The 19,675-nt window shown below is 31.8% G+C and overlaps 3 protein-coding genes across 9 annotated transcripts; all 3 read left to right on the top strand.

Moving 5' to 3' along the window:
• The first annotated feature begins 928 nt into the window (after positions 1–928).
• Positions 929–7,765, top strand: LOC105836829 (protein FAM122A). The gene is made up of 5 exons (XM_012681130.3): positions 929–1,071; positions 3,560–3,623; positions 3,910–4,295; positions 4,662–4,802; positions 4,986–7,765. The coding sequence occupies exons 1-5, from the start codon at positions 962–964 to the stop codon at positions 5,212–5,214; spliced, it is 930 nt and encodes a 309-aa protein (XP_012536584.1). The 5' UTR covers positions 929–961; the 3' UTR covers positions 5,215–7,765.
• Positions 7,766–8,514: 749 nt separating this feature from the next.
• Positions 8,515–14,170, top strand: LOC105836826 (differentially expressed in FDCP 8 homolog). Of its 6 annotated transcripts, none has more exons than XM_012681120.3 (8): positions 8,515–8,852; positions 9,333–9,542; positions 10,234–10,525; positions 10,885–11,055; positions 11,236–11,289; positions 11,652–11,905; positions 12,249–12,484; positions 12,933–14,168. In XM_012681120.3, exons 2-8 carry the CDS (start codon positions 9,333–9,335, stop codon positions 13,156–13,158), a joined length of 1,443 nt encoding a protein of 480 aa, XP_012536574.1. In that variant the 5' UTR covers positions 8,515–8,852; the 3' UTR covers positions 13,159–14,168. The 6 variants fall into 6 exon arrangements, with proteins under 6 accessions (XP_012536574.1, XP_012536576.1, XP_012536573.1 ...); XM_012681122.3 differs by having other exon boundaries at positions 9,330–9,542; positions 11,664–11,905; XM_012681119.3 differs by having other exon boundaries at positions 9,330–9,542.
• On the top strand, positions 13,901–18,970 carry LOC105839522 (phospholipase A2). 2 transcript variants are annotated; one of them, XM_036288552.1, is made up of 5 exons: positions 13,901–14,016; positions 14,917–15,222; positions 17,741–17,900; positions 18,214–18,354; positions 18,587–18,970. In XM_036288552.1, exons 2-5 carry the CDS (start codon positions 14,928–14,930, stop codon positions 18,672–18,674), a joined length of 684 nt encoding a protein of 227 aa, XP_036144445.1. In that variant the 5' UTR covers positions 13,901–14,016; positions 14,917–14,927; the 3' UTR covers positions 18,675–18,970. The 2 variants fall into 2 exon arrangements, with proteins under 2 accessions (XP_036144445.1, XP_012541362.2); XM_012685908.3 differs by lacking the exon at positions 13,901–14,016 and adding an exon at positions 14,678–14,828.
• The last annotated feature ends 705 nt before the right edge of the window (positions 18,971–19,675 follow it).

Here is a 19,675-nt window from a genome sequence, read left to right as displayed (position 1 = left end):
TGGTACTATAACCTCAAAACCGTCTTTTAATTTAGAAAATTTTTTCATTATTATCTGTTATTAGTAACAATTCTGACAGAAAAAATCGTAAAAAACTAAAATCTGGATATATTTCTCATCATAATAGAAGATAATGAAGAAATTTTCTAAATTACAAGATAGTTTGAGGTTAGAACGGCAGTTCCGTTCATAGGTTCCATTTTCGGTAAAAGTACCACGGGGAGAACTCAGCTATCGGAAATCGGAACGCGTCGAGCTCAGGCACGATTCCAATTGGTCATCACCAATTCCGATTCCGCTTTTCGATGTCTACGGGATCGAATGGACGGCACACTCGGCACTCTCCGCACTCTCGCCTGCCGCATCGCATTCTGTCGCATTCTGCGTACGGGGGCCAAAGGAGAGTGGTCGATAACGTCGCATCGCCGCACGCGCCCTGCACAAACACAATAGCGTCCACCAGCCTATGATATCGACTGCAGCATCGCCAGCGTCGAGGCTCCGTGAGGAATCTTACGCCTCATTCGGCTCGATTCCACCTCCAGGAGCTCCCGGTCCCTCCCAGTTCTCTCTCGCTCCGTCATTCCTTCGCCGAGCATTCCCTTGTCCAGGGGGTGCGGGTGCCTTCGTTAATCGGAGGACGCGCGCGTGGCTTCCTTCGTTTCGTTGGCGGGGTGGTGGGCACCCCGATGCTCGTGTCGGTCACGTCGGCAGCCGGCGGCGGAGACGACGTACGCGTCCGGGATCGTGAGACCCGCGCGGAAACCCTCCGCGCGACGCCGAATCCGGGGCTCGACGACAACGACGGGGACGACGACGTCCTCGGGTAATCCTTGAACGCTCCACTCGGGACGATCTCCTCTTCCTATGTGCCATCTCCGCGCCACCGTCGCCGCGGACCACGCCGCACGACCACGTTCTCGGACACCTGGGACTGTCGCTGCGCGCCGCCTCGACAATCATGGACGTTGATTGTCCGATTGTTAGCCTGAAGCGATCCAGCAGCGCGCCGATGATTAACGAGATCAGCGCGACCATGTCCGTCACCACGCCGTCGACGTCGTCGTCGAGGTACGTCCGCAACGGATCCTCTCTCTCCTCGTTCTTTCTCTCTTTGTACACGCTAGCCACGCAACACAAAACCGTACAAACTAGCCGTCGTCGAAGGACAAATCAATCGGGGTTCGTATCGAGATCCGGCGAGACTAGGTCTCCGCGGTCTTAGCGATGATTTTTTACTCCTGGGGTAGTTGATTTTGTAGTTCCTAGGAGCGGATAATTGAAGTACTGCCCGCTCCGACGACTAGAAATCTCGCGGAGGTAGCGGTGTTGCACGAGGTGCCAAGTACATGTGTTTTGAGAGATCGTGTCCTTTTACATGTTTTGTTTAACATTCAGGAGAGACTATCACATATATTAACATATATATTTCTCTTTCTATAGATAAATTATTATTATAGATAAATATATTACTAAATATTAGAATTTATGTCTGTTATACAAAGATTGTGATGATTGTGCCATAAGAGTTATATGTTTGTCGTCCGTGTCAAAGATGTAAGTTGAAATATTTACCCAGAATATATTGGATTTTAATTGATCACCCTGCGTCTCGACAGGTAATGGTAAACTATTGAGAGTATCCCAAGATAGCTACTATAGCAGCATGAAAATACATTAAATAAAGATCAAAATTGTCTTGAGTGGAAGATTATACATGTACATGTATATTTATATATTTAAAAAAAGGTCATGAGTCAATAATCGTTTGTATTCTCAAAATTTGGACTAGGGTGTGCCATGAGACATTTGCTGTAAGTAAAAAATTTGAAGAGGTGCAAATATGTGATAGTATAAATTTCTACATAAGTACATATTTTAATTTGTTTGCAAAAAATTATTAAAATTATCACTATGTCAAGAAATATTAAATATGGAAATGTCAAATGAAAACAAAATGTCTAAGAATATAAATTTTGATAGAAATAATTGACAGCTTTGATAAAATTTTGCACAACTATGAGAGTATGAAAAATATTATACTTAAAAAATACATTTTCTGCAAATTTTGACAAGATTTAATATTATCTATATAAATGTAAAATGTATATTATACGTAACACTAATATTTTACTGAAATTTTGATAACTGTTTTATTTGGTAGTAACATATTTCCTTCAGATCAATAATAATGAACGATTTAGCGCACGTGTAACTGACCACACAAAAAACTTTTCTAAGAGCATAAATAATCTTTTAACACGCTGAAATAAGTACATTGAAAAGCAAGTAGACTATGTGAAAAAATAATGTGTTAGTATGTTCTTCATTGTAGTTAATAAATTTTAGATATAGAGTGCTAATAATTATCGACTTACAAAGATGTTTAATACCAAGAAAACTTGAAATTTTCAAAGAATTTTTTTTATATCTTTGAATTTTACTTGTATGCTATTAGTCATCAGCATTATATAGAAATTCAAAAAATTTTTTTAACAAAGGATAATTATCTAATAAGAATTAATAGAGAAATTTCAAACAAATGAAAAAAATATAGATGTCTAATATTTTTGGCCAAAACCATATATGTGTTTGTATATGTGTGTGTGTGTGTGTGTGTGTATGCGCACAATACATATTAGAATTTTTCTGAAAGGCTTTATTATATAATCTTTATTCGCTTCAGTATTACATTGCCAAGAAGGAGTCTTAGTTTACAAATTTTTTCTATCCACTTATTCTTTCATCTATCTATCTGTTTAGCTATCTACTATCCTAATTAACCCAATGTCTGTCTATATTCAATATTATCTCATATTCTATAAACTATCATCTACTATAACATTACATTTACTTAATTTAATTTAATTTAATTCGTTTAGGCTTTGTATTTATTAACATCATATTGCCCTTATCTTTAATTTTTTCATTTTCTAAATCTGCTATTCTAAACCTATTTCCTTTTTCTTTTCTTTTCGTAATCTTTTCTTTTTAATCCAAAATTCTTTTAAAACTTTATCTTTTGTTTCGTCTAACTCATCATTTATTACTAATCTCCTAAAAGGCTTTATTAAATTTTATAGAAATTAGAAGCTATTCTATTGAAATTATATAAGCAATAATTTTTATTTTATTTGGAGGATTTTTACAAGCAGAATTATAAGAGAAATTACATTATTAAAATGTATAAGTAATTCTTGAGCGTAATTTTTAATTGTTTTACATTAGAAAAATTAAATTTAAAAAAATTTTTAGGAAACAAGTGGGTAGCTAAACGTCGGCATTTTAAATTAATAGTGCAGAATAATACAAATTTATAGCCAGTAACTTTAACTTTAACTTTATAAGTAATTTTAATAAGTTTCTTAAATTATACTGCAAATAAATTATTCACGTAGTATATTTGTTGTGAATTTATGAATTTATGTATTAAATTCTGACTCCTTTCATGACAGAACCTCGGATATAGACAATAAATTTATTAAAAATGTTTTTTAATAAGTTTACAACTGTGAAAACTTAGCTGTCTCTAAACATTTTTTTATTTTGTCATTTACAGGGATGCTGCATCCACCTTTAACATTTTTGCTAATACAACTCGTCTACGACGTTTTAGTACCAGTGTAAGATCATGTTACTCTTTTTTCTCTTTTTATTACATATTGTTCAGCTCAGTTTAAATTAATTAAAATTTATCCAATCTTTTCTTGTTATCAATAATAACAAAATCCAAAAGTGTAACATTTGTTTTTTATTTTATATTTTAAATAATAAATAAATTTAATTAAAGAATTAAATCTATATTGCAATTGATTTAAAAAAATATAATTAGTAATAATTTATTTTGCCATGTTACTCAGATGATTTGACTGATTTATCTCTAACCTGTCTTTTTTTTTTAACTTTTAGAGCCCTGGTAATGTTCCTAGATTGACGCCACGCGTGAGTCAGTTGAGACAAGAGGAATGTGTAGATGTTGCCGGCCGAGAAGCGGCACACGAGAAAGAAATTCATAGTGCCATGCAGATATCGCAGTCATGGGAAGACCTCACCTTAGAAGCGGAAGGACTGTCATTCAAAGATTCAGAGTCTCCCACGCAGCTTAACAAAATGGAACGACCGAAGAGGCTATTGGATCCCCTAAGTCTGAATTTGTCTATCACCGGCTCATCGCTGTGTTCCTCACCCTCTCCCACGCGATCCGGTTTTAATCAAAGACAGTGCTACTCTCCTGGTATTCACATCTGGAAGAACAATTTGTCTCCTAGTCCTACGAGAAAGGCGTTTGCCACAAGGTAAAATTTGTTTGGAACGCAAAATTTATTTCTTTGTAAAAGTTGTTACTGGATATACTTCAACTTATAAATCAAGAAAGGACTTAATGCACAATTTTACTTTAATTACACACATTCATCCATCTTTTGTAGCTAACATATATCACCATACAATTTTACAATTTTTTGTACAATTTTTTTCTTGTTATTTCTATCCGATCTAACATATTAAAATTATTATTGAAAAAGTATGTGTACATACTTAATAATTATGAATTTTGAAAAGAACTTAATAATTGTGTATTTTGAAAAGAAATTAAATTTATTATATCAATATTATATTTTTTTTGTGTTTATGTAATTTTCTTTCAATGTTTCTTGAAATAGACGCAGTTTGAGTCCTATCGCAATAAGGCCAAGCAGTTTGGGGCCAGTCAAAAGAAAATTTGAACTAGACGAGGCTGGGATGGACAACTTGCAACCGCCTGCAAAACGCACTTTTGGTCTACTGGCCTCAGTCGCATCCAGGTTGTGTATATTTTTTTTATAACATTCCTCCGTATATTTTAAACTAGATTTATACAACTAAATTACAACTGATAAAAATAATAATTTTAAGTTTAAAAAAATGATAATATATGTGTATGTCTATAATATAATTGTTTTTATATATGTTTTTATAAATTCTTTAACTAAATAATTTTTCTACAGATTGGATGCATTGTCCAGCCCACTCCCAGGCACTATCAGTTCCGTGGGCACGCCCGAATCGTTATCAAGCGCGGATTCGCCTAGTTTCTCTTTTCGGCCAGTGGACAGTCCATCACCAGTTCGTGTGGGTCCGAATAGTGACAGCGATTCCCTATCAGACATGAGCAATCAAAGCAAATCGATGGATCAAATCCGCACCGATCAGATCAGTCAAGACAATCACAGATGAACGTGAGAGATTATCGGACACGCAAAAGCTTGAAGATTGGACGTGTCATTTGAATCTTCTCGGCACATTGAATGTGAGGCAGAAGGTATTTGTGTGTCTCACACCAAATCCAAAAATCGCAAGCATATCTTTCTCGTCGGTCTTGTCGATTGTTGACAAAAAAAAAAGACAGTTATGTTGACATAAATTACTTGGAACTTTAGTGCAAGTGTGCGATATAAAGTTTATAAGATGCGCATTTCTAAATGTGTGTCTTTCTCCTCTTCGATGTATAAGTAAACGTAGCGCCAACAGTGTTCTCTTCCCTTAATTATGCTAACCAAACATATCGGCGAAAGAAAGACGCTTTACAATCCCCTCTTCTCTCCTCCTCCCCTCCCCTCCCTTTTCCTGGTAATCGTATCGTTTCGTTAGATTTATTCCGGAGTAAAGTATTTATGCTCTCCGAGACATTGGCATGATTTACTTTCTGTTTTCTTTTTTTTTTAAGTAGCTTTATACAATAATTCTATATGTATCGATTAATGTATACACGATATAATGCCTCTGTTCTCCGCTTTATTTGTTTTATCCATCCTATTCGACGACCTTTGGCTCTTGTTATCTATTTTTAATACGTGATTTTTTTGGCATTGGATAATTCCCTATCCAGTGACTGCTAAAATGCATAATTTATAATCGAAATTATTTGTTGTATGATGATCAAGATTGTGTTTCGCGTTTAATCGGCCCCGTAATATTGTATAGACACAATTTAATCATCTCTAATCTCTTTTTTATTATTATCATTTTCACCGATATTGCGATGGGACTTGAGTTTTCATCTCAGCGAGATATTTGCACGTAATTTGAATCTTCAGGCTCGTATTCTTGGTGTAACAATCAGTGTTAAATACTAATGGAAGATTCCGAAGTTTTCATTTAGAAAAGTATGTTTAAGGTGACAAGATCATAACATAGAAGTAATAAATATTCGAAAAGAGAGCAGGTTTGTAAAAAAAAAGTATTCGAATCTTTCAAGCAAATCTCCGAGTCATTTTTAGAGACTTACGATGAGGATATGCCGCATATCTTCTTGAAGATTAAAGATACTTTTGATTTTCTCTATGAAAAGGAAAATTCGCAAGCATTGCGTGTTTTTTCGAGCATTTTTGAACACTGTCAGTTTGCCAAAAAATGTATTTACGGGTGAAACTCGAGTACCAGTGTATATCGAATATTTAGTAATGTATGTACATATATATGTAGCAATGCTGCTATAACTCACATGAGATAACGATCTTGTCTTACGTAAATAATAATAATAATAATAATAATAATAATAATAATAGTAATAATAATAATAATAATAATATATAGACTCGTCTGTCCTAGATTTCTTTGAATAATATCGTACAAATAGCTCTATTTCTCTCTCTAGCGCTTTGTGAATAATATTACGTAGACACTTCATAGGATCTTCCCTTTATCTAAACCAAAGCATAAATATTAAGTTAAAGCTCATATTACATTTAATACGCCCATTGTTCTTTCTTCTCTTATTTTCGGTGAAACCAAATGTGCAAAATCGTTCGAGCTCGTCTTTCCGCGCTTCTGACGAAATGCATCTTTCTATGAAAACTACACGTGAAACGTGTAATGATTTTTGGAACAAGTGCAGCATTCCGAGAAGATTCTGCGCACGATCTCGATCGAGCGTCACTTTTGGAATATAAATGTTTTGTATAAATATATATGAGTAGAAAGACACGTTATTTATATATATTTAAATAAAGTATCATGTTTCAGAAGAGAGAGAAAGAGAGTAAATTCAATTGACGATGCTACGAGAATCTGACTGTGCCAGAAAATATTATTAGTAATATACGCAGAAAGGATTGTTTAAATCTTGTATGCGTTTTAGCATGTATCTTTCAAACTTCCGCTCGCCTGTTAATAAACTGATGATAGATTATGTCACATTTCATTTTTACGCGACGTGCCGATGAACGATTTTTATTATGCATCCAACACGTGCGCGTGGACAATAAAAATCGTCCATACAAACCATTCTAATCGACTTTCGAAGATCTTGGCATCTTTTCTAGCATTATATTTTTCACCTTGCGTAAGACGCGAATATCGCGAATAGATCACTGTGCGTAGGTTGCGTATTTTTAATAGAAAATCTACGATTCGTAAAAAAAATGTGAATGTGAAGTGCTGTATTTCTTATACATATATGCTGACCTTCGTAAAGTAGATTTTAGCGTATAATCGGATATATAGCAAATCTCTAGCAAGAAAATGGATTTTTCCGTGTGTATGCTTCCTACGTCTAAGACTGATGTCACGCTAGGCGTATAAAAAACAAAAGTTTCCTTTCTTCTCCCCCGTTCACATATATCGGACTTACGAGTATGCCACTTGAATATCTTCATTATAAAATTTTGTGCGTAAAAGAAGAATGAAAAGCGTGCTTTTTGCATAATTCTGACAGGAACATACAGAAAAGAAATTAATATCGAACCAACAATCATTGTATCACATATAAACAAGAATATATAATTTATGAAGAATTTGATAATTTTTTATATATAATATATAAATATAAAGCATAATTTGATTACATGCAGAAATTTTGTATAATTTTATGAAGAAAAATATATTCAGCTTTATTTAGTAACAACTTTTATGAGTTTAGAAGAAAAAATATCGGAAATAATAATATGTCTTCAAATCTAGAAAGTTAGAATTTTTTAATATTTTTATAATAAAATAGGCAAATGTGCTCCTCAGATAAAAAATAAAATGTTTCGCTAAAATTTAAGATTATCAAATACGAAAGATTTTATATTCTTGCTTATTATATGATATACAATCAATTATATTAACGATTGTTAAATTTCTGTTCTCTGAACGTTTGTATCAGCGTGGCAAGAGAATCGGTAGAATTAAAAAAATTATTTACATTATTTTGTCCATGCATAAAATGTTTCAGATCATCTGTATCATTTTTCCTCAGAAGTGGATGAGTTTTATGTTTTCATCGCTTTCTGTAATAATGCGTAAGCGAAAAGTTGTAATACTTGTCAGTCACAAGCAAGATCTTTCGTTGCATGTTTTTTATAGGAAGATTTCTTTTTGTAGAAAAAGAAATACGATTTTTTTTTAAATAAAATTCGATTCGCCGGAATTCTTCAGTTAAAGTTTTACTTTAATCGGATTAACGATCGCTCGAGGTCCGATTTTGCTGCAAGAATAACGCGAGCTTTTGGACAAAAAAAATATATATCTGCGTCTCTCTCTCTCTCTCTCTCACTCTCTCACTCTCTCACTCTCTCACTCTCACTCTCATTTTCTCGCGCGCACGCGCTTTCTGTCAGGCGAACTGTCAAGCCCTGCGGGCTTCGCGCACGGATCAGCTGATTTCAGAACGCATTTGCATTAATTCGCACGGGCGAGGTCTGTAGAGGAGAGGCTAGGAAAACATCGTGTCGCATATATAACCTAAACTGTCCGCCCAGATGATAGAAGGGCTTTTATTTACGTCCACCCGTCGCTAATTTGATTTACTGTTCATCTAACGTAATAAACAATTAGAAGCATCACGTAAATTTGGCTTATGCAACTTCGCTTGAAAAGTGCGAACAAAGGCGGTACGTACTTTCTTCGCTTTTTTTTCTTCACATTATACATTCCGGAGTTAAATAGCAATGTTTTATATAGAAAACGTCGCATAGACGTTCGGACGCGATTTGTTTATGCGATTTTTCGATCTTCCCATCTTCTGGCTTCGTTCTCAAAGTGCTCTTTTGATGAGCGATGTTTTGAAATAAATAAATTATAGTCTTTTTTTGCGATTTCAATTTTTAGGACTTAAATTTTTAAATTTACCTAAGCATCACTGTTGAAATGTTTGTCAATTTTCTTTGACGGTGATTCAATTCTTTCTTGTGTGGGGCGACTGGTCGAAACTTTGGGTTCAGGGATAGAGGGCAAGTTAAATTTATCACTGAACGCTGCTTATCGTTTGACCAAATAAACATTGCGATATCGTGGAAGGCTTTATTTTTGTAAGAAAATATGACACACATGTCTATCTATTTCTCTATTGATGTATGTGTTTTGTGTAGAAGATGGTAGATATAAAGAGCAATCCTCCAATCGTTGGGGAAAATGACTCGCATTACGAGTCGAGGATACGCGCGAACAGTTTTGGCACGGGAACGTCGACACCATCGTCCTCCTCCGACTACATGACGGGTGAAGCGGATGACAGCTCTGACAGCAAGGGGACTGTACCATTCAGCTTGAAATCAGTGGAGACTATGCTATCTCTGTCTAAGGTACAAGATAATTTAAAGTAATATTTCTTATCAAATTTTATTTTAATGTTTCTTATATCCTATGAATTTTGCTCCAATTGATAGATTGATTGACGTAAGAGGATGGACAACTTATTAGAACGAAGTCATCCACTGGAGGACTACACAGAAGAAAAATTAGTATTTATATATAGAAGGATAAAATAATATTCTTTTAGGATCAGAAACTATATCAAATTTCTTAAAGTGTAAGCAAGTTATGTTTGTTTACAATTATTGAATTTTTTTCAAGAATATGTAATACATAATACGTTCTCTGAGAGAAGAAATTTTTTGTATAGTTTTAAAGAAAACATATTTATCTTTTTTTAGTAACAATTTTCAATATAAGTTGAAGAAAAAGAGAGGAAAAAATATTGATTAAAAAATATCTTTAAGCTAAAAATTACAATTATTACTATTATCAAAACAATTATATCCTCTTTAGATGATTATAATATTGAAATAAAAATACAATATTTTGTTAAATTATCAAACTCTTTATAGAAGATGTTATATCGTTGCTTATACATGTAGGAGACAATGATTTTTAATTGGATACTAATTTTTTTTCTGTGTGAGAGTTAATCAAATTTGTTCGATCGTAATTACATAGCGTTATCTCACTACAGATAAATGCTAAGAGGACTTAATGTAAATCCGTTTTATCTAGGATGCTTCTCAAGAGGATCTTCAAGAGATGGTACGCAAGTGTAAGCTGATGGTGCTGGAGAGTGCCGAGTGTTCGGACGAGCGTAAATGGCTCGTTCGACGGCTGATCGAGTTGCGTTTGCGTGTGCAGGAGTTGCGTGAAACCTCGGACGAGAACCTCTTCGAGACGCGCGTAATTCTCGGTCATCATTTTGTACCGCAGAAATACTATATCACCACGTCCAGTCCAGTTTATTGTGACCATTGCAGCGGTGCAATTTGGACGATGCTGCAATCGTGGTACATGTGCAATGGTAACGATCTACAATAGATGTAGCAGGCCTTTATTTAGTTTTTTATTTTAAGTTTTTTTTGTGTGGATGTGATGTTAATTTACTTTAAACTTTAAATTTTACAGTTGAGATTTGATCAACTCGCTTAAAAGTTAAGAATTAAGATTTAAATTAGAAACACTTTTTATTAGAAAAAAAAAATTACAATGTAGAGTTTAGAGCAAAAGGCTTAATGTACTTTTTGAATCCAAACTAAATGTTAAACAATTCAGCTCCGAACTGATCAAGGAATATCGTCCGAATTAGCCTAATTTCTCGTCATTTATCGTCCATACTCGATTATTGCTGTTACATAACTTTTATAAATTTTATCTTTTTAGATTGCAAGTTTAGTTGCCATTGGAAGTGTCTGAACAACGTGTGTCGCGTGTGTGTGCATGTGGTCGTCAGCGAGGCCGGTGGATATACGCATACGAAGGATATTTGTCCAGAGCAAGGCCTCTCGAAGCAGGGTTACCGTTGCGCTGAATGTAAAGTGCGAATAACATTCAGTAAGTATTTGACAGATTAGATTAAAGGTTGTCTTATTAATTGTGAACGAGAGTAGATAAAGTGGTCTTTATTTACTCGTGATTGCTTGGCTTATTATTCCGTTTCTCAACAACTGCAACTAAAATATTCCATAAGATAATGATAAGTGTAATAATAAGAGTGTATTGTCCTCTTGCAAGCTTTCTCAAAAGGATTATCGCTATCTTGCTTTGGCAGTACCTTTAAGAATACAGGTATTTAATACGTAATATATTAATAGCAATGAAGTGTCACGTCATACACATTGTTATCTCCATAGGAATTTCTTATATCCTGCAATTTTTATTTATTTGAACCTCATCATATCTAACTGCTTTTTATTTTAAAAATTAGGATACTTCTTAGGAAATAGTTTAAATATTTTTTAGGAGGAAGAAAAAATATTTTGAATTTTTGTCTTCCACAAAATGTTATGTGTATGGAATTATGAGTTGTGTTATTCTATTTTTTTATTAATGCGTTGAATGTGTATTTGTTTCTCACAAATGTCTTTATTAAATCACAATATTTCTTATTATCACATTTTTTATTATATACACTCTGATAATTAAGATAGTAATGCTTTTAGAATCGGCATGGGTGGAGCCCCGACTTTGTGACTACAGTGGTCTGTATTACTGTCAGAGATGTCACTGGAATACAGCCATGGTCATTCCCGCGAGAGTGATCAGAAATTGGGACATGGAGCCACGTTTGGTGTCTCGCGCCGCAGCACAGCTTTTGATGCTTCTGGAAGATCGTTCCGTATTACCACTGGAAGAATTAAACCCGAAACTCTTCACCCTGGTTCCGGATTTATCACTTGTAAAAGTGAGCTCTATGTGTATAATTTATATATACATATTAAATGATAAAATTAATAAAATGATTAAATTAATAAAATCAATTTAAAAATTATTATATATAAATTGTATATTATAAATATACTCTTTTTTATAAAAATAAAATTTAGAGAGATTTAAATAACGTTTTTTATGATAAATACAAAAATTAATTATCAATATTAAGTAAAAATTGATCGATTAAAATGTCAAAATTTAATTATGAAAATGTCAACTTTTTTTATCAATTGTGATAATTTTAACATGCGCATTTAACTAATTAATAGTAATATTCGAATAAACGCTGAGATACACAATATATTAAATTTTAGCGAATGCGGGAGGAAATGCAGATGATGAAGAGGTACTTAGTTCTGTGCGTAGAGGCCTGCACTCAAGGTTTACCATGGAAGATTGGATTACGCACACACATGATTGAGAATTCAGGTAATTATTCCATTAAGGATCTAATTGATCTTCAGAGCGGCATTCTCCTGGATGAGCTTCGCGCCGCGTATGACACCATGCACGCGCACATCACACAGCAATGTGAGCTCTGCAAGGCAAGGTGAATATTTAAAATATGCGTTTCCTTGATATTCCTTAAATAACTCACTTCTTATGTCGAATTCGAATGTTAGGATCTTTTTCATTACCGTTGTTTTTTAACTTAATCTATGTGCAATTATATATATATAATTCCTTATACATTTTAATTAATGTAACGCTACTGAGCATCTCGAGTTTCTCAGTAATTCCAATTAGAATGAAAATTAATAACTGTATATTTTCCAGATTTATGATTTAATTCTTATATCTAAGATTTTATATGTTATATTTATAAATTTTCGCGGAATAACTTATTTTAACTATCTACGTTTTTATCAATATCATAGTATATTTATTTTTCATAGATTAAGTATATTATATAGATAGATATATACATAGTTTGAATTGAAAAAAAATTCCGATTCATCAAAAATAAGTCCAAAGAAAATTAATTTACCATTTTTTAGGGGACACCTGTGCGAGATATGCGGCAATGACGAAGTAATCTATCCATGGGACGCGAGCTCGGTTATCTGCCACCAATGCTCGGCGGTACATCACCGTGTTTGTTGGGCCAAGCGTAATCATTGTTGTCCTCGGTGTGCACGTCTACAAAAACGTCGTGCTCTAGAAGGACAAACTGCGCAGGATGACGAGAACTGTGATACGGACGACACCGCGAAGGACTCTTAAATGAGAGTGGTAGTGCAAACGCGTGTGTGATAAAATATTATTCGTACAATTGTGTAACTATCTATACTTTGTACCTGTTATTTTTTTAAGCGGATCTAATCGAATGCGGGTTGTAATTTTTATAGACGGTCTCGCGTTGCGCGTGTACTTCGCGCGAGACATTGTACCATGTCTCTTGATATCATCGTACGTTAAAGGTTGTACAGCGTTTTTTAAATTGGGAATCCACAATTCAATTGGGTGATTCTTTTAACGTGCAGTCTAATCAATGAAATTGTACAGGTGATATATATCACATTTTTTCAACTAATTGTGTAAACTTGTTATGTAAAGTACCACAAACGTAATATCGCATAAGCAATATACTCATTATTCATTAAATGCTACGAGTTAGCAATTAATTGTGATGTTAGACATTTTTATGTTTTGGAAAAACGTTTTATTAACAATAAATCATCTGTCGCGTTCTACAAGCATATAACGCGCACCAGTCCATGTAGAAGTTACAGAACTATAATGGATAAACACAAAAGGAAGGCAAGCGAAAATTGCTTATTAATGCACATTGCAGTTATTTACTCATATTTTTGTCACTTGTCATTCGATGAATGTCAGTTATGAATTTTTATCTCTTTCTACTTAGTTGTGAATATGTTCCTGACGGAATTTTCCTTGGGTCTACAATGTTAACACTTGCACAAATGTTAAATGATCAACTTTGTATCATTCTGTTTATATTGAGCTGTTCGATTCTGCGTTTCCGCTTGCGCTCTGGTAGAATAAGGTACCAGCGGTATTATTTAAGCGAAAGTGTCAAGTAACTGAGATCAGTTCACGTCATCAGTCGGTTGTAGCCAGGTAAGCCAATGCATCGCACCGTGAAATTTTTCCGCAGATAAACGAGTCGCGAACACATCCTCGGAAAGGATTGCTTGAAACTTGCTAATCTATTGATCTGCTATTTATTATGTTTGTACCAATTTGAATAAATTTCATTGTGTTATCTTTTTAATTATTAATTTTTACAAAAAATTGTTTTTATAGATTTATTATATTTTTATTCTGAATTTTAGAATTTGTTATTAATTTTTATAATAATTTGTAGGTTTTAGTTTATGTTAATACGTTAAAAATTAAAATAAAAATAAGAAATATCAAGAAATATTAAAATAAATAATTATTTGTTATGGATTATAAACTTATTTAAATACAAAACATTACAATTGTGATAAGCAACTAGACGCTTGTATTATATATGAAAGAAACATAATTTTTTTCTAGTTGTCAGAGATAATTTAGATTTACATATTAAATAAAACATGTTGAATACTAACGACACAAGTCTATTTAACTCAATTTTGTCAGTAAATGCGTTTTAAAATATAGTAAATTATATGCATTTATAGATAAAATGATGATTTGGAATATGAGCTAGATTTGAACCTAAATTGTAATTAAAGCATCTTAATTCATATCTTAGTTCAATAATTTTATATTTTGTATATATGTTGTATTTCAGAAAAAAATTTCAAAAATTGAAAAAGTGTTAAAATTAAGAGAATTTTTCTGAAATATTTTTATTTCAAGAAATATTCCCATCTGCGATTATGTGAACAATAATCTATCGTCTTTTTGTCTTAGTACTTAAAAATCAAAATTATTAATGGAAGTTAAGTTGTTTATCTCATTCTTAAATTTATCTTTCTCGTCTTGAATTTTTTTCTATGATTAGTACTGTTTTGTCGTTATTTATTTTAGGTGAATAAACAATGTCGCGTGTATTCGTTTGCCTTTCTGTGCTTTTCGTTCTTACCATCGCCATTCAATTCGGCGATTGCGAAAATAATACCACCCAACCCGAATGTGATGGAAATATCAAATCTGGTTCCGATAAAACTCATATATCAGTTATCGAAGGCAGTCTGAAGGAGTTAAGTGCGTCGTTAAAGAAGTGGAACAAAATCATCGGGAGATCCAATAATGATTCGCAACCTAAAGACGACAAAGGATCTGTTAGCAAAATCTTAAATATGTTTAAGGAACATGTTCACTTAATAGCGCCAGGTAACTCGATCATTTGAAATCAAAAAATTTCCTGTCTTTCTTCCTGATTTGATTGGCCTCAGACTCCTTTAATTTTGAAATTTAATTCAGTCAGTAATAAAATAACTTGGATATAAGGAAATACAAAGATTTCTTAGATTACAAAATTGCGTTGGCCCTCGCGGAGAAAGTCAAAGAACTTACAGAACAAATAATGCAAATGACAAGAAATACCTTAGAAAAATATTTCTCTTTATTTAGTATAAAAAAGAAATAATTTTATTAACTGTTTACTGAAAAATATATAGAATATTTTAATACTTTGATATTGCAGGATTTATTTCAGTATTTATTTTGTCAATATTTTTTATCAATAGTTAAGAAAAAATTGGTAATGCTTGTTTTTATATTTTTAAGAAAGAAATTAGTTTACACAAAAAAAAGACAGAAGAAAAAAGTGATGAAACATTTTTTTACGTACTTAATTACAGAATCTATTTTTGAGTTAAGGAATTGACTGTTAAGATCATTTTATATACGATTTAAATTCCGCACAATTAATTTTAATGTACTTTTTTGTGATAATAAGTTTATAACAACGATGAAAAAATTGAATGAGATATAAGTTTTTGCATTTTGCGAATTATAAAAAATACTGACATCTTCAAAATCTACATGAATATTTTATCTGGTCGATTAAATTTTTTAAAGAATTGATGAATTGATGTTAATTAATAATCATATTATCATACATAATGTTATCTTGAATTATTTGAACGTACTATTTTCACAAGTGTTTTTGTTATTTTGCAGAATATTTTCGTATTGCCAATGCAATAAAAAGAAACTAGAGTTTAAATGAATGCTTCTTGACTTAAAATTTTATTCCTTTAACGAGAGTTTTTAATTTAGAGAGTAAAAATTTAATTTATTTTTTTTACACTTTTAAATCTTTATAATCTTAAAAACATACAGAGTGATTGCATGAAATTTGAAGAATTTTTCGGTATTTTAATATTAAGAACAACTTGCAGGTATTTAAATTCTAATCTGGCTAGTACTCTCTTATATAAAACCGGTTTTTTCCTATTTCAAATTCTTCTCGTTTAATGCATCTGCTATGTTTCTTAGTTTAAGAGATGTATCAATGTGATATATCTATCTAGATAGATTAAAATAATAAATTACTTCTCTAACTATATATAATAAGGTAGCAAAATGCGTTTCCCTCAAAAGCATATCTCTTAACTTTATTATGTAAGTTTTTATAGAAATTGTTGAATCATTTAACTTTTGCATTGATATATTTAGAATATATATCTGTCGCTATTTGTTTTCTACAAGACTTCAAATTATTTCTTTATAACTTGAAATTTGATGAAATCAAGTTTAATCTAATTTTTTCATAGTTATTTTGTTACATTATTTTGTGTGTGTGTGTGTGTGTGTGTGTGTGTGTGTGTGTGTGGGTGATAACTTATGAATCTAGTTTATTCAATTAAAACACATTTTTAATATTAAAAAAAACATTATTTAGATCATATATCCATAATAGTGCCAAATGTTTTATTTTAATAACGTAATAATTTTGTGGAAAAACTCAAGTGATTCATTCTCTTATAAAATGCGATTTTCTGCTGAGAATCGAAAAGTTATAAAGTGCAAAAAATGGAAAAACTGAAATAAAGTTTTATGAAAAAAATAATATTGTTTTAAACAATTTTTAGATGAAAGTTATTTATTAGATAGAGTTATATCAGTCAATATTATATCTTCAATATTAACCGTAAAAGAAACATTTCAAAAATATGCTCTTTATTATTGCAAATGTTATGCAAATTGCAATCGTCATCACATCAAATTATCGCCGAGTCGGAAAATTCCATAACAAAATAACGTTCGATAGAACAATTAACTGCTGATGCGTTCGAGGACGTTACTGTAGGAAGTTTTTTCCTCTTGCGCTTGTGTGCACAGTCAGATACTACCGTAAATTTAATAAGGCAAATGTAATTGCAGTGGTAATTTTCCGCAATGCATGAAGTTTTTAAGTTGAATGCAAACTAAATATCTTGGATTTATAGAAAACGAAGATAATAGATGTTTTAATGCCATTAATAAATTTCTGTCAGTATCTTTTTTTAATAATCTTTTTTTTTGCAGAAAATCCGTTATGCGTCTTTATGACCGCATTAACTTGAATTTTTTATTGTTTTAGCCTTTGCATTCTAGAATCCATACGTGTCTTTTGAGAATTGTAAATTAAAATATCACTTACAGAAAACAAAATTAATTTTTTTAAATTAATTGCATATATTTTTAAGTTATTAGTGATGACTTATTATTAGTATTATTTTACAGTTTTGTTTTGTTTAATAGATAATTTAAATAACAGCTATATTTACGCAATAAAGTGCACATTATACTAATAATAGAAGAAGGATTTAGTCACACTTTATTTATTGAGCTTTTTATAATAATTGGGCCTTTTTTTACTGTCATTTTTCTTTTGTGTCATCAATGATATAATATGCATTAGGAACACGATGGTGTGGTGACGGAGATATTGCGCGTGATGAAGACGATCTCGGTTTCTTCAAAGACACAGATGCCTGTTGCAGAGCGCACGATAATTGCAAGAACGATCTCTTAGCCGGCGAAACGGAGGTCAATATCATCAACAATGGTATTTTCACAAGGTAACTGAACGAGTGCGATAATACGGGCATTACTCTTAGCACTTGTTACATAACATTCGTACTTCTCTCGTTTATCTTTTCTTACTGTAACGTCTGCAAGAAATTCTGCAATGCCTGTATTACTTCTATCGTACATAAATTTCTCATGTAACAGATGCAAAATATAAATTTAGTACAAGTTTTATTATCAAATTATATATTATCCTTATTCAAAGTAATAAAATTATTTGTGATTTGCATGACTTATATTGATAATTTTTGATAAATTAATTCTTCGTTATTACTGAATATTGTTCTAATTTTCTAAAAACAGGTCTGCTTGTACTTGCGATTTCGGTTTCTATAATTGTTTGAAAAACGCCTCTAATCTAATTGCTACCAAGATCGGAACAATGTACTTCAATATATTGGGACAGCAGTGTTTCCAATGTATATGTCCAACGGAAGATTGCGGGTAAGACACATTAAAAATAAATAATTACATTTATTAATATTTATTTAGTTATTTAATTATTTATTTATTCTATTAAATTTTGAATAGCTAAAAAGTCTAATAAGTTTAAATTTATATTGCTATTTATATATGAAAGAATCTTAATATAACATTTATCAATTATTTTGACATATTCCAAATATAAACAAAAATTCCGTTTAAAATAAACTTTATTAAAACGCACAAATTTCAGGCTTGAAGACGATACTGAATGTAAAGGTCATTGCAAGAAGTACAAATGGGTTGACAGTCCTAAATTTATAAATATTTTTCAAAACTAAAAATTTTTAATTTTAATATCTTAAGAACTAATCTTAGGTGTAAGTCTTTTAAGATCTTTTAAGAATCTTCAACTCTCTCATAATTTTTGGCATAACTTTCTTTAATCTTTGATATTGTTTTACAATTTTATTTTTAGAATGGATATTTAAAATTTAAAAAATACACATAATAATTCTTAAACTAAGATAAGAAAATAACTAAATATATTCTTTTGAGAGGCTATTAGTGTAATGTACTAAAACTTTATGTTATTATATATATTGTTTATACAATATAAATAAAATAGATCTTGACTCCAATAAACTTTCTATTTCTCTCTCTCTCTCTCTCTCTCTCTCTCTCTCTCTCTCTTTCTTCCTCCCCTCTCTCCCTATATTCTATTTCTTTAAGTAAAATGTTTAATGTTAATAATGCTACGTTTAGTTTAAGATACCCAGATAATCAAGTGTAATGTAGCATTTTAAGCAAACTAATGCATTGCATGTGTTGTTATAGATTTGCTATACATTTGTTGACATCGAAATAAAACACATTACGAATTCAGCAACATGATTACTTATCAATCTATGCAATCAACACTATACAATTAATTGAGGACATTTAAGAAAGGAAACGGTGAGCAATAACGATACATTATATTGTTTGCAATATAACAGCAACATGGCAACAACAAATGATTGATAACATATTAATACTAACATGTTGCTATCAATTTGCCATTATTAAAAATAGAATTTATATGAGTTCAACCTAACAGACATAATGCTGTCTTACCTTGTTCCGAGTTTGTCTAAATTAGTTACTGCACGATTGTTGATAACATAACTGCAACATCAAGACATTTGGCTACTGAGTAATTATAAAATTATCAATATATTTGAAGGGTTTCTTTCAAAAACTAAACAAATCCATTTTTTTTTTAATTTGTTATGATGCAATCATTTTTTATGAGTGCCGGCACACTGTAAACGATTTTGTTTTGGCAAGAATCAAACAGAAA

Source organism: Monomorium pharaonis, chromosome 6 (genome assembly GCF_013373865.1).
Source record: "Monomorium pharaonis isolate MP-MQ-018 chromosome 6, ASM1337386v2, whole genome shotgun sequence".
Lineage (NCBI taxonomy): Eukaryota > Metazoa > Arthropoda > Insecta > Hymenoptera > Formicidae > Monomorium > Monomorium pharaonis.
This window is presented reverse-complemented; position numbering and strand designations above follow the sequence as displayed.

Bases quoted from the DNA above. Each gene is read 5' to 3' on its own strand.
- LOC105836826 (XM_012681120.3), top strand. From the start codon at position 9,333: ATGGTAGATATAAAGAGCAATCCTCCAATCGTTGGGGAAAATGACTCG. The intron at 9,543-10,233 runs GTACAAGATAAT...CGTTTTATCTAG, and splicing joins CTATGCTATCTCTGTCTAAG to GATGCTTCTCAAGAGGATCT. The intron at 10,526-10,884 runs GTAACGATCTAC...TTATCTTTTTAG, and splicing joins ATCGTGGTACATGTGCAATG to ATTGCAAGTTTAGTTGCCAT.
- LOC105839522 (XM_036288552.1), top strand. From the start codon at position 14,928: ATGTCGCGTGTATTCGTTTGCCTTTCTGTGCTTTTCGTTCTTACCATC. The intron at 15,223-17,740 runs GTAACTCGATCA...AATATGCATTAG, and splicing joins TGTTCACTTAATAGCGCCAG to GAACACGATGGTGTGGTGAC. The intron at 18,355-18,586 runs GTAAGACACATT...CACAAATTTCAG, and splicing joins TGTCCAACGGAAGATTGCGG to GCTTGAAGACGATACTGAAT.
- LOC105836829 (XM_012681130.3), top strand. From the start codon at position 962: ATGGACGTTGATTGTCCGATTGTTAGCCTGAAGCGATCCAGCAGCGCG. The intron at 1,072-3,559 runs GTACGTCCGCAA...TGTCATTTACAG, and splicing joins CCGTCGACGTCGTCGTCGAG to GGATGCTGCATCCACCTTTA. The intron at 3,624-3,909 runs GTAAGATCATGT...TTTAACTTTTAG, and splicing joins TACGACGTTTTAGTACCAGT to AGCCCTGGTAATGTTCCTAG.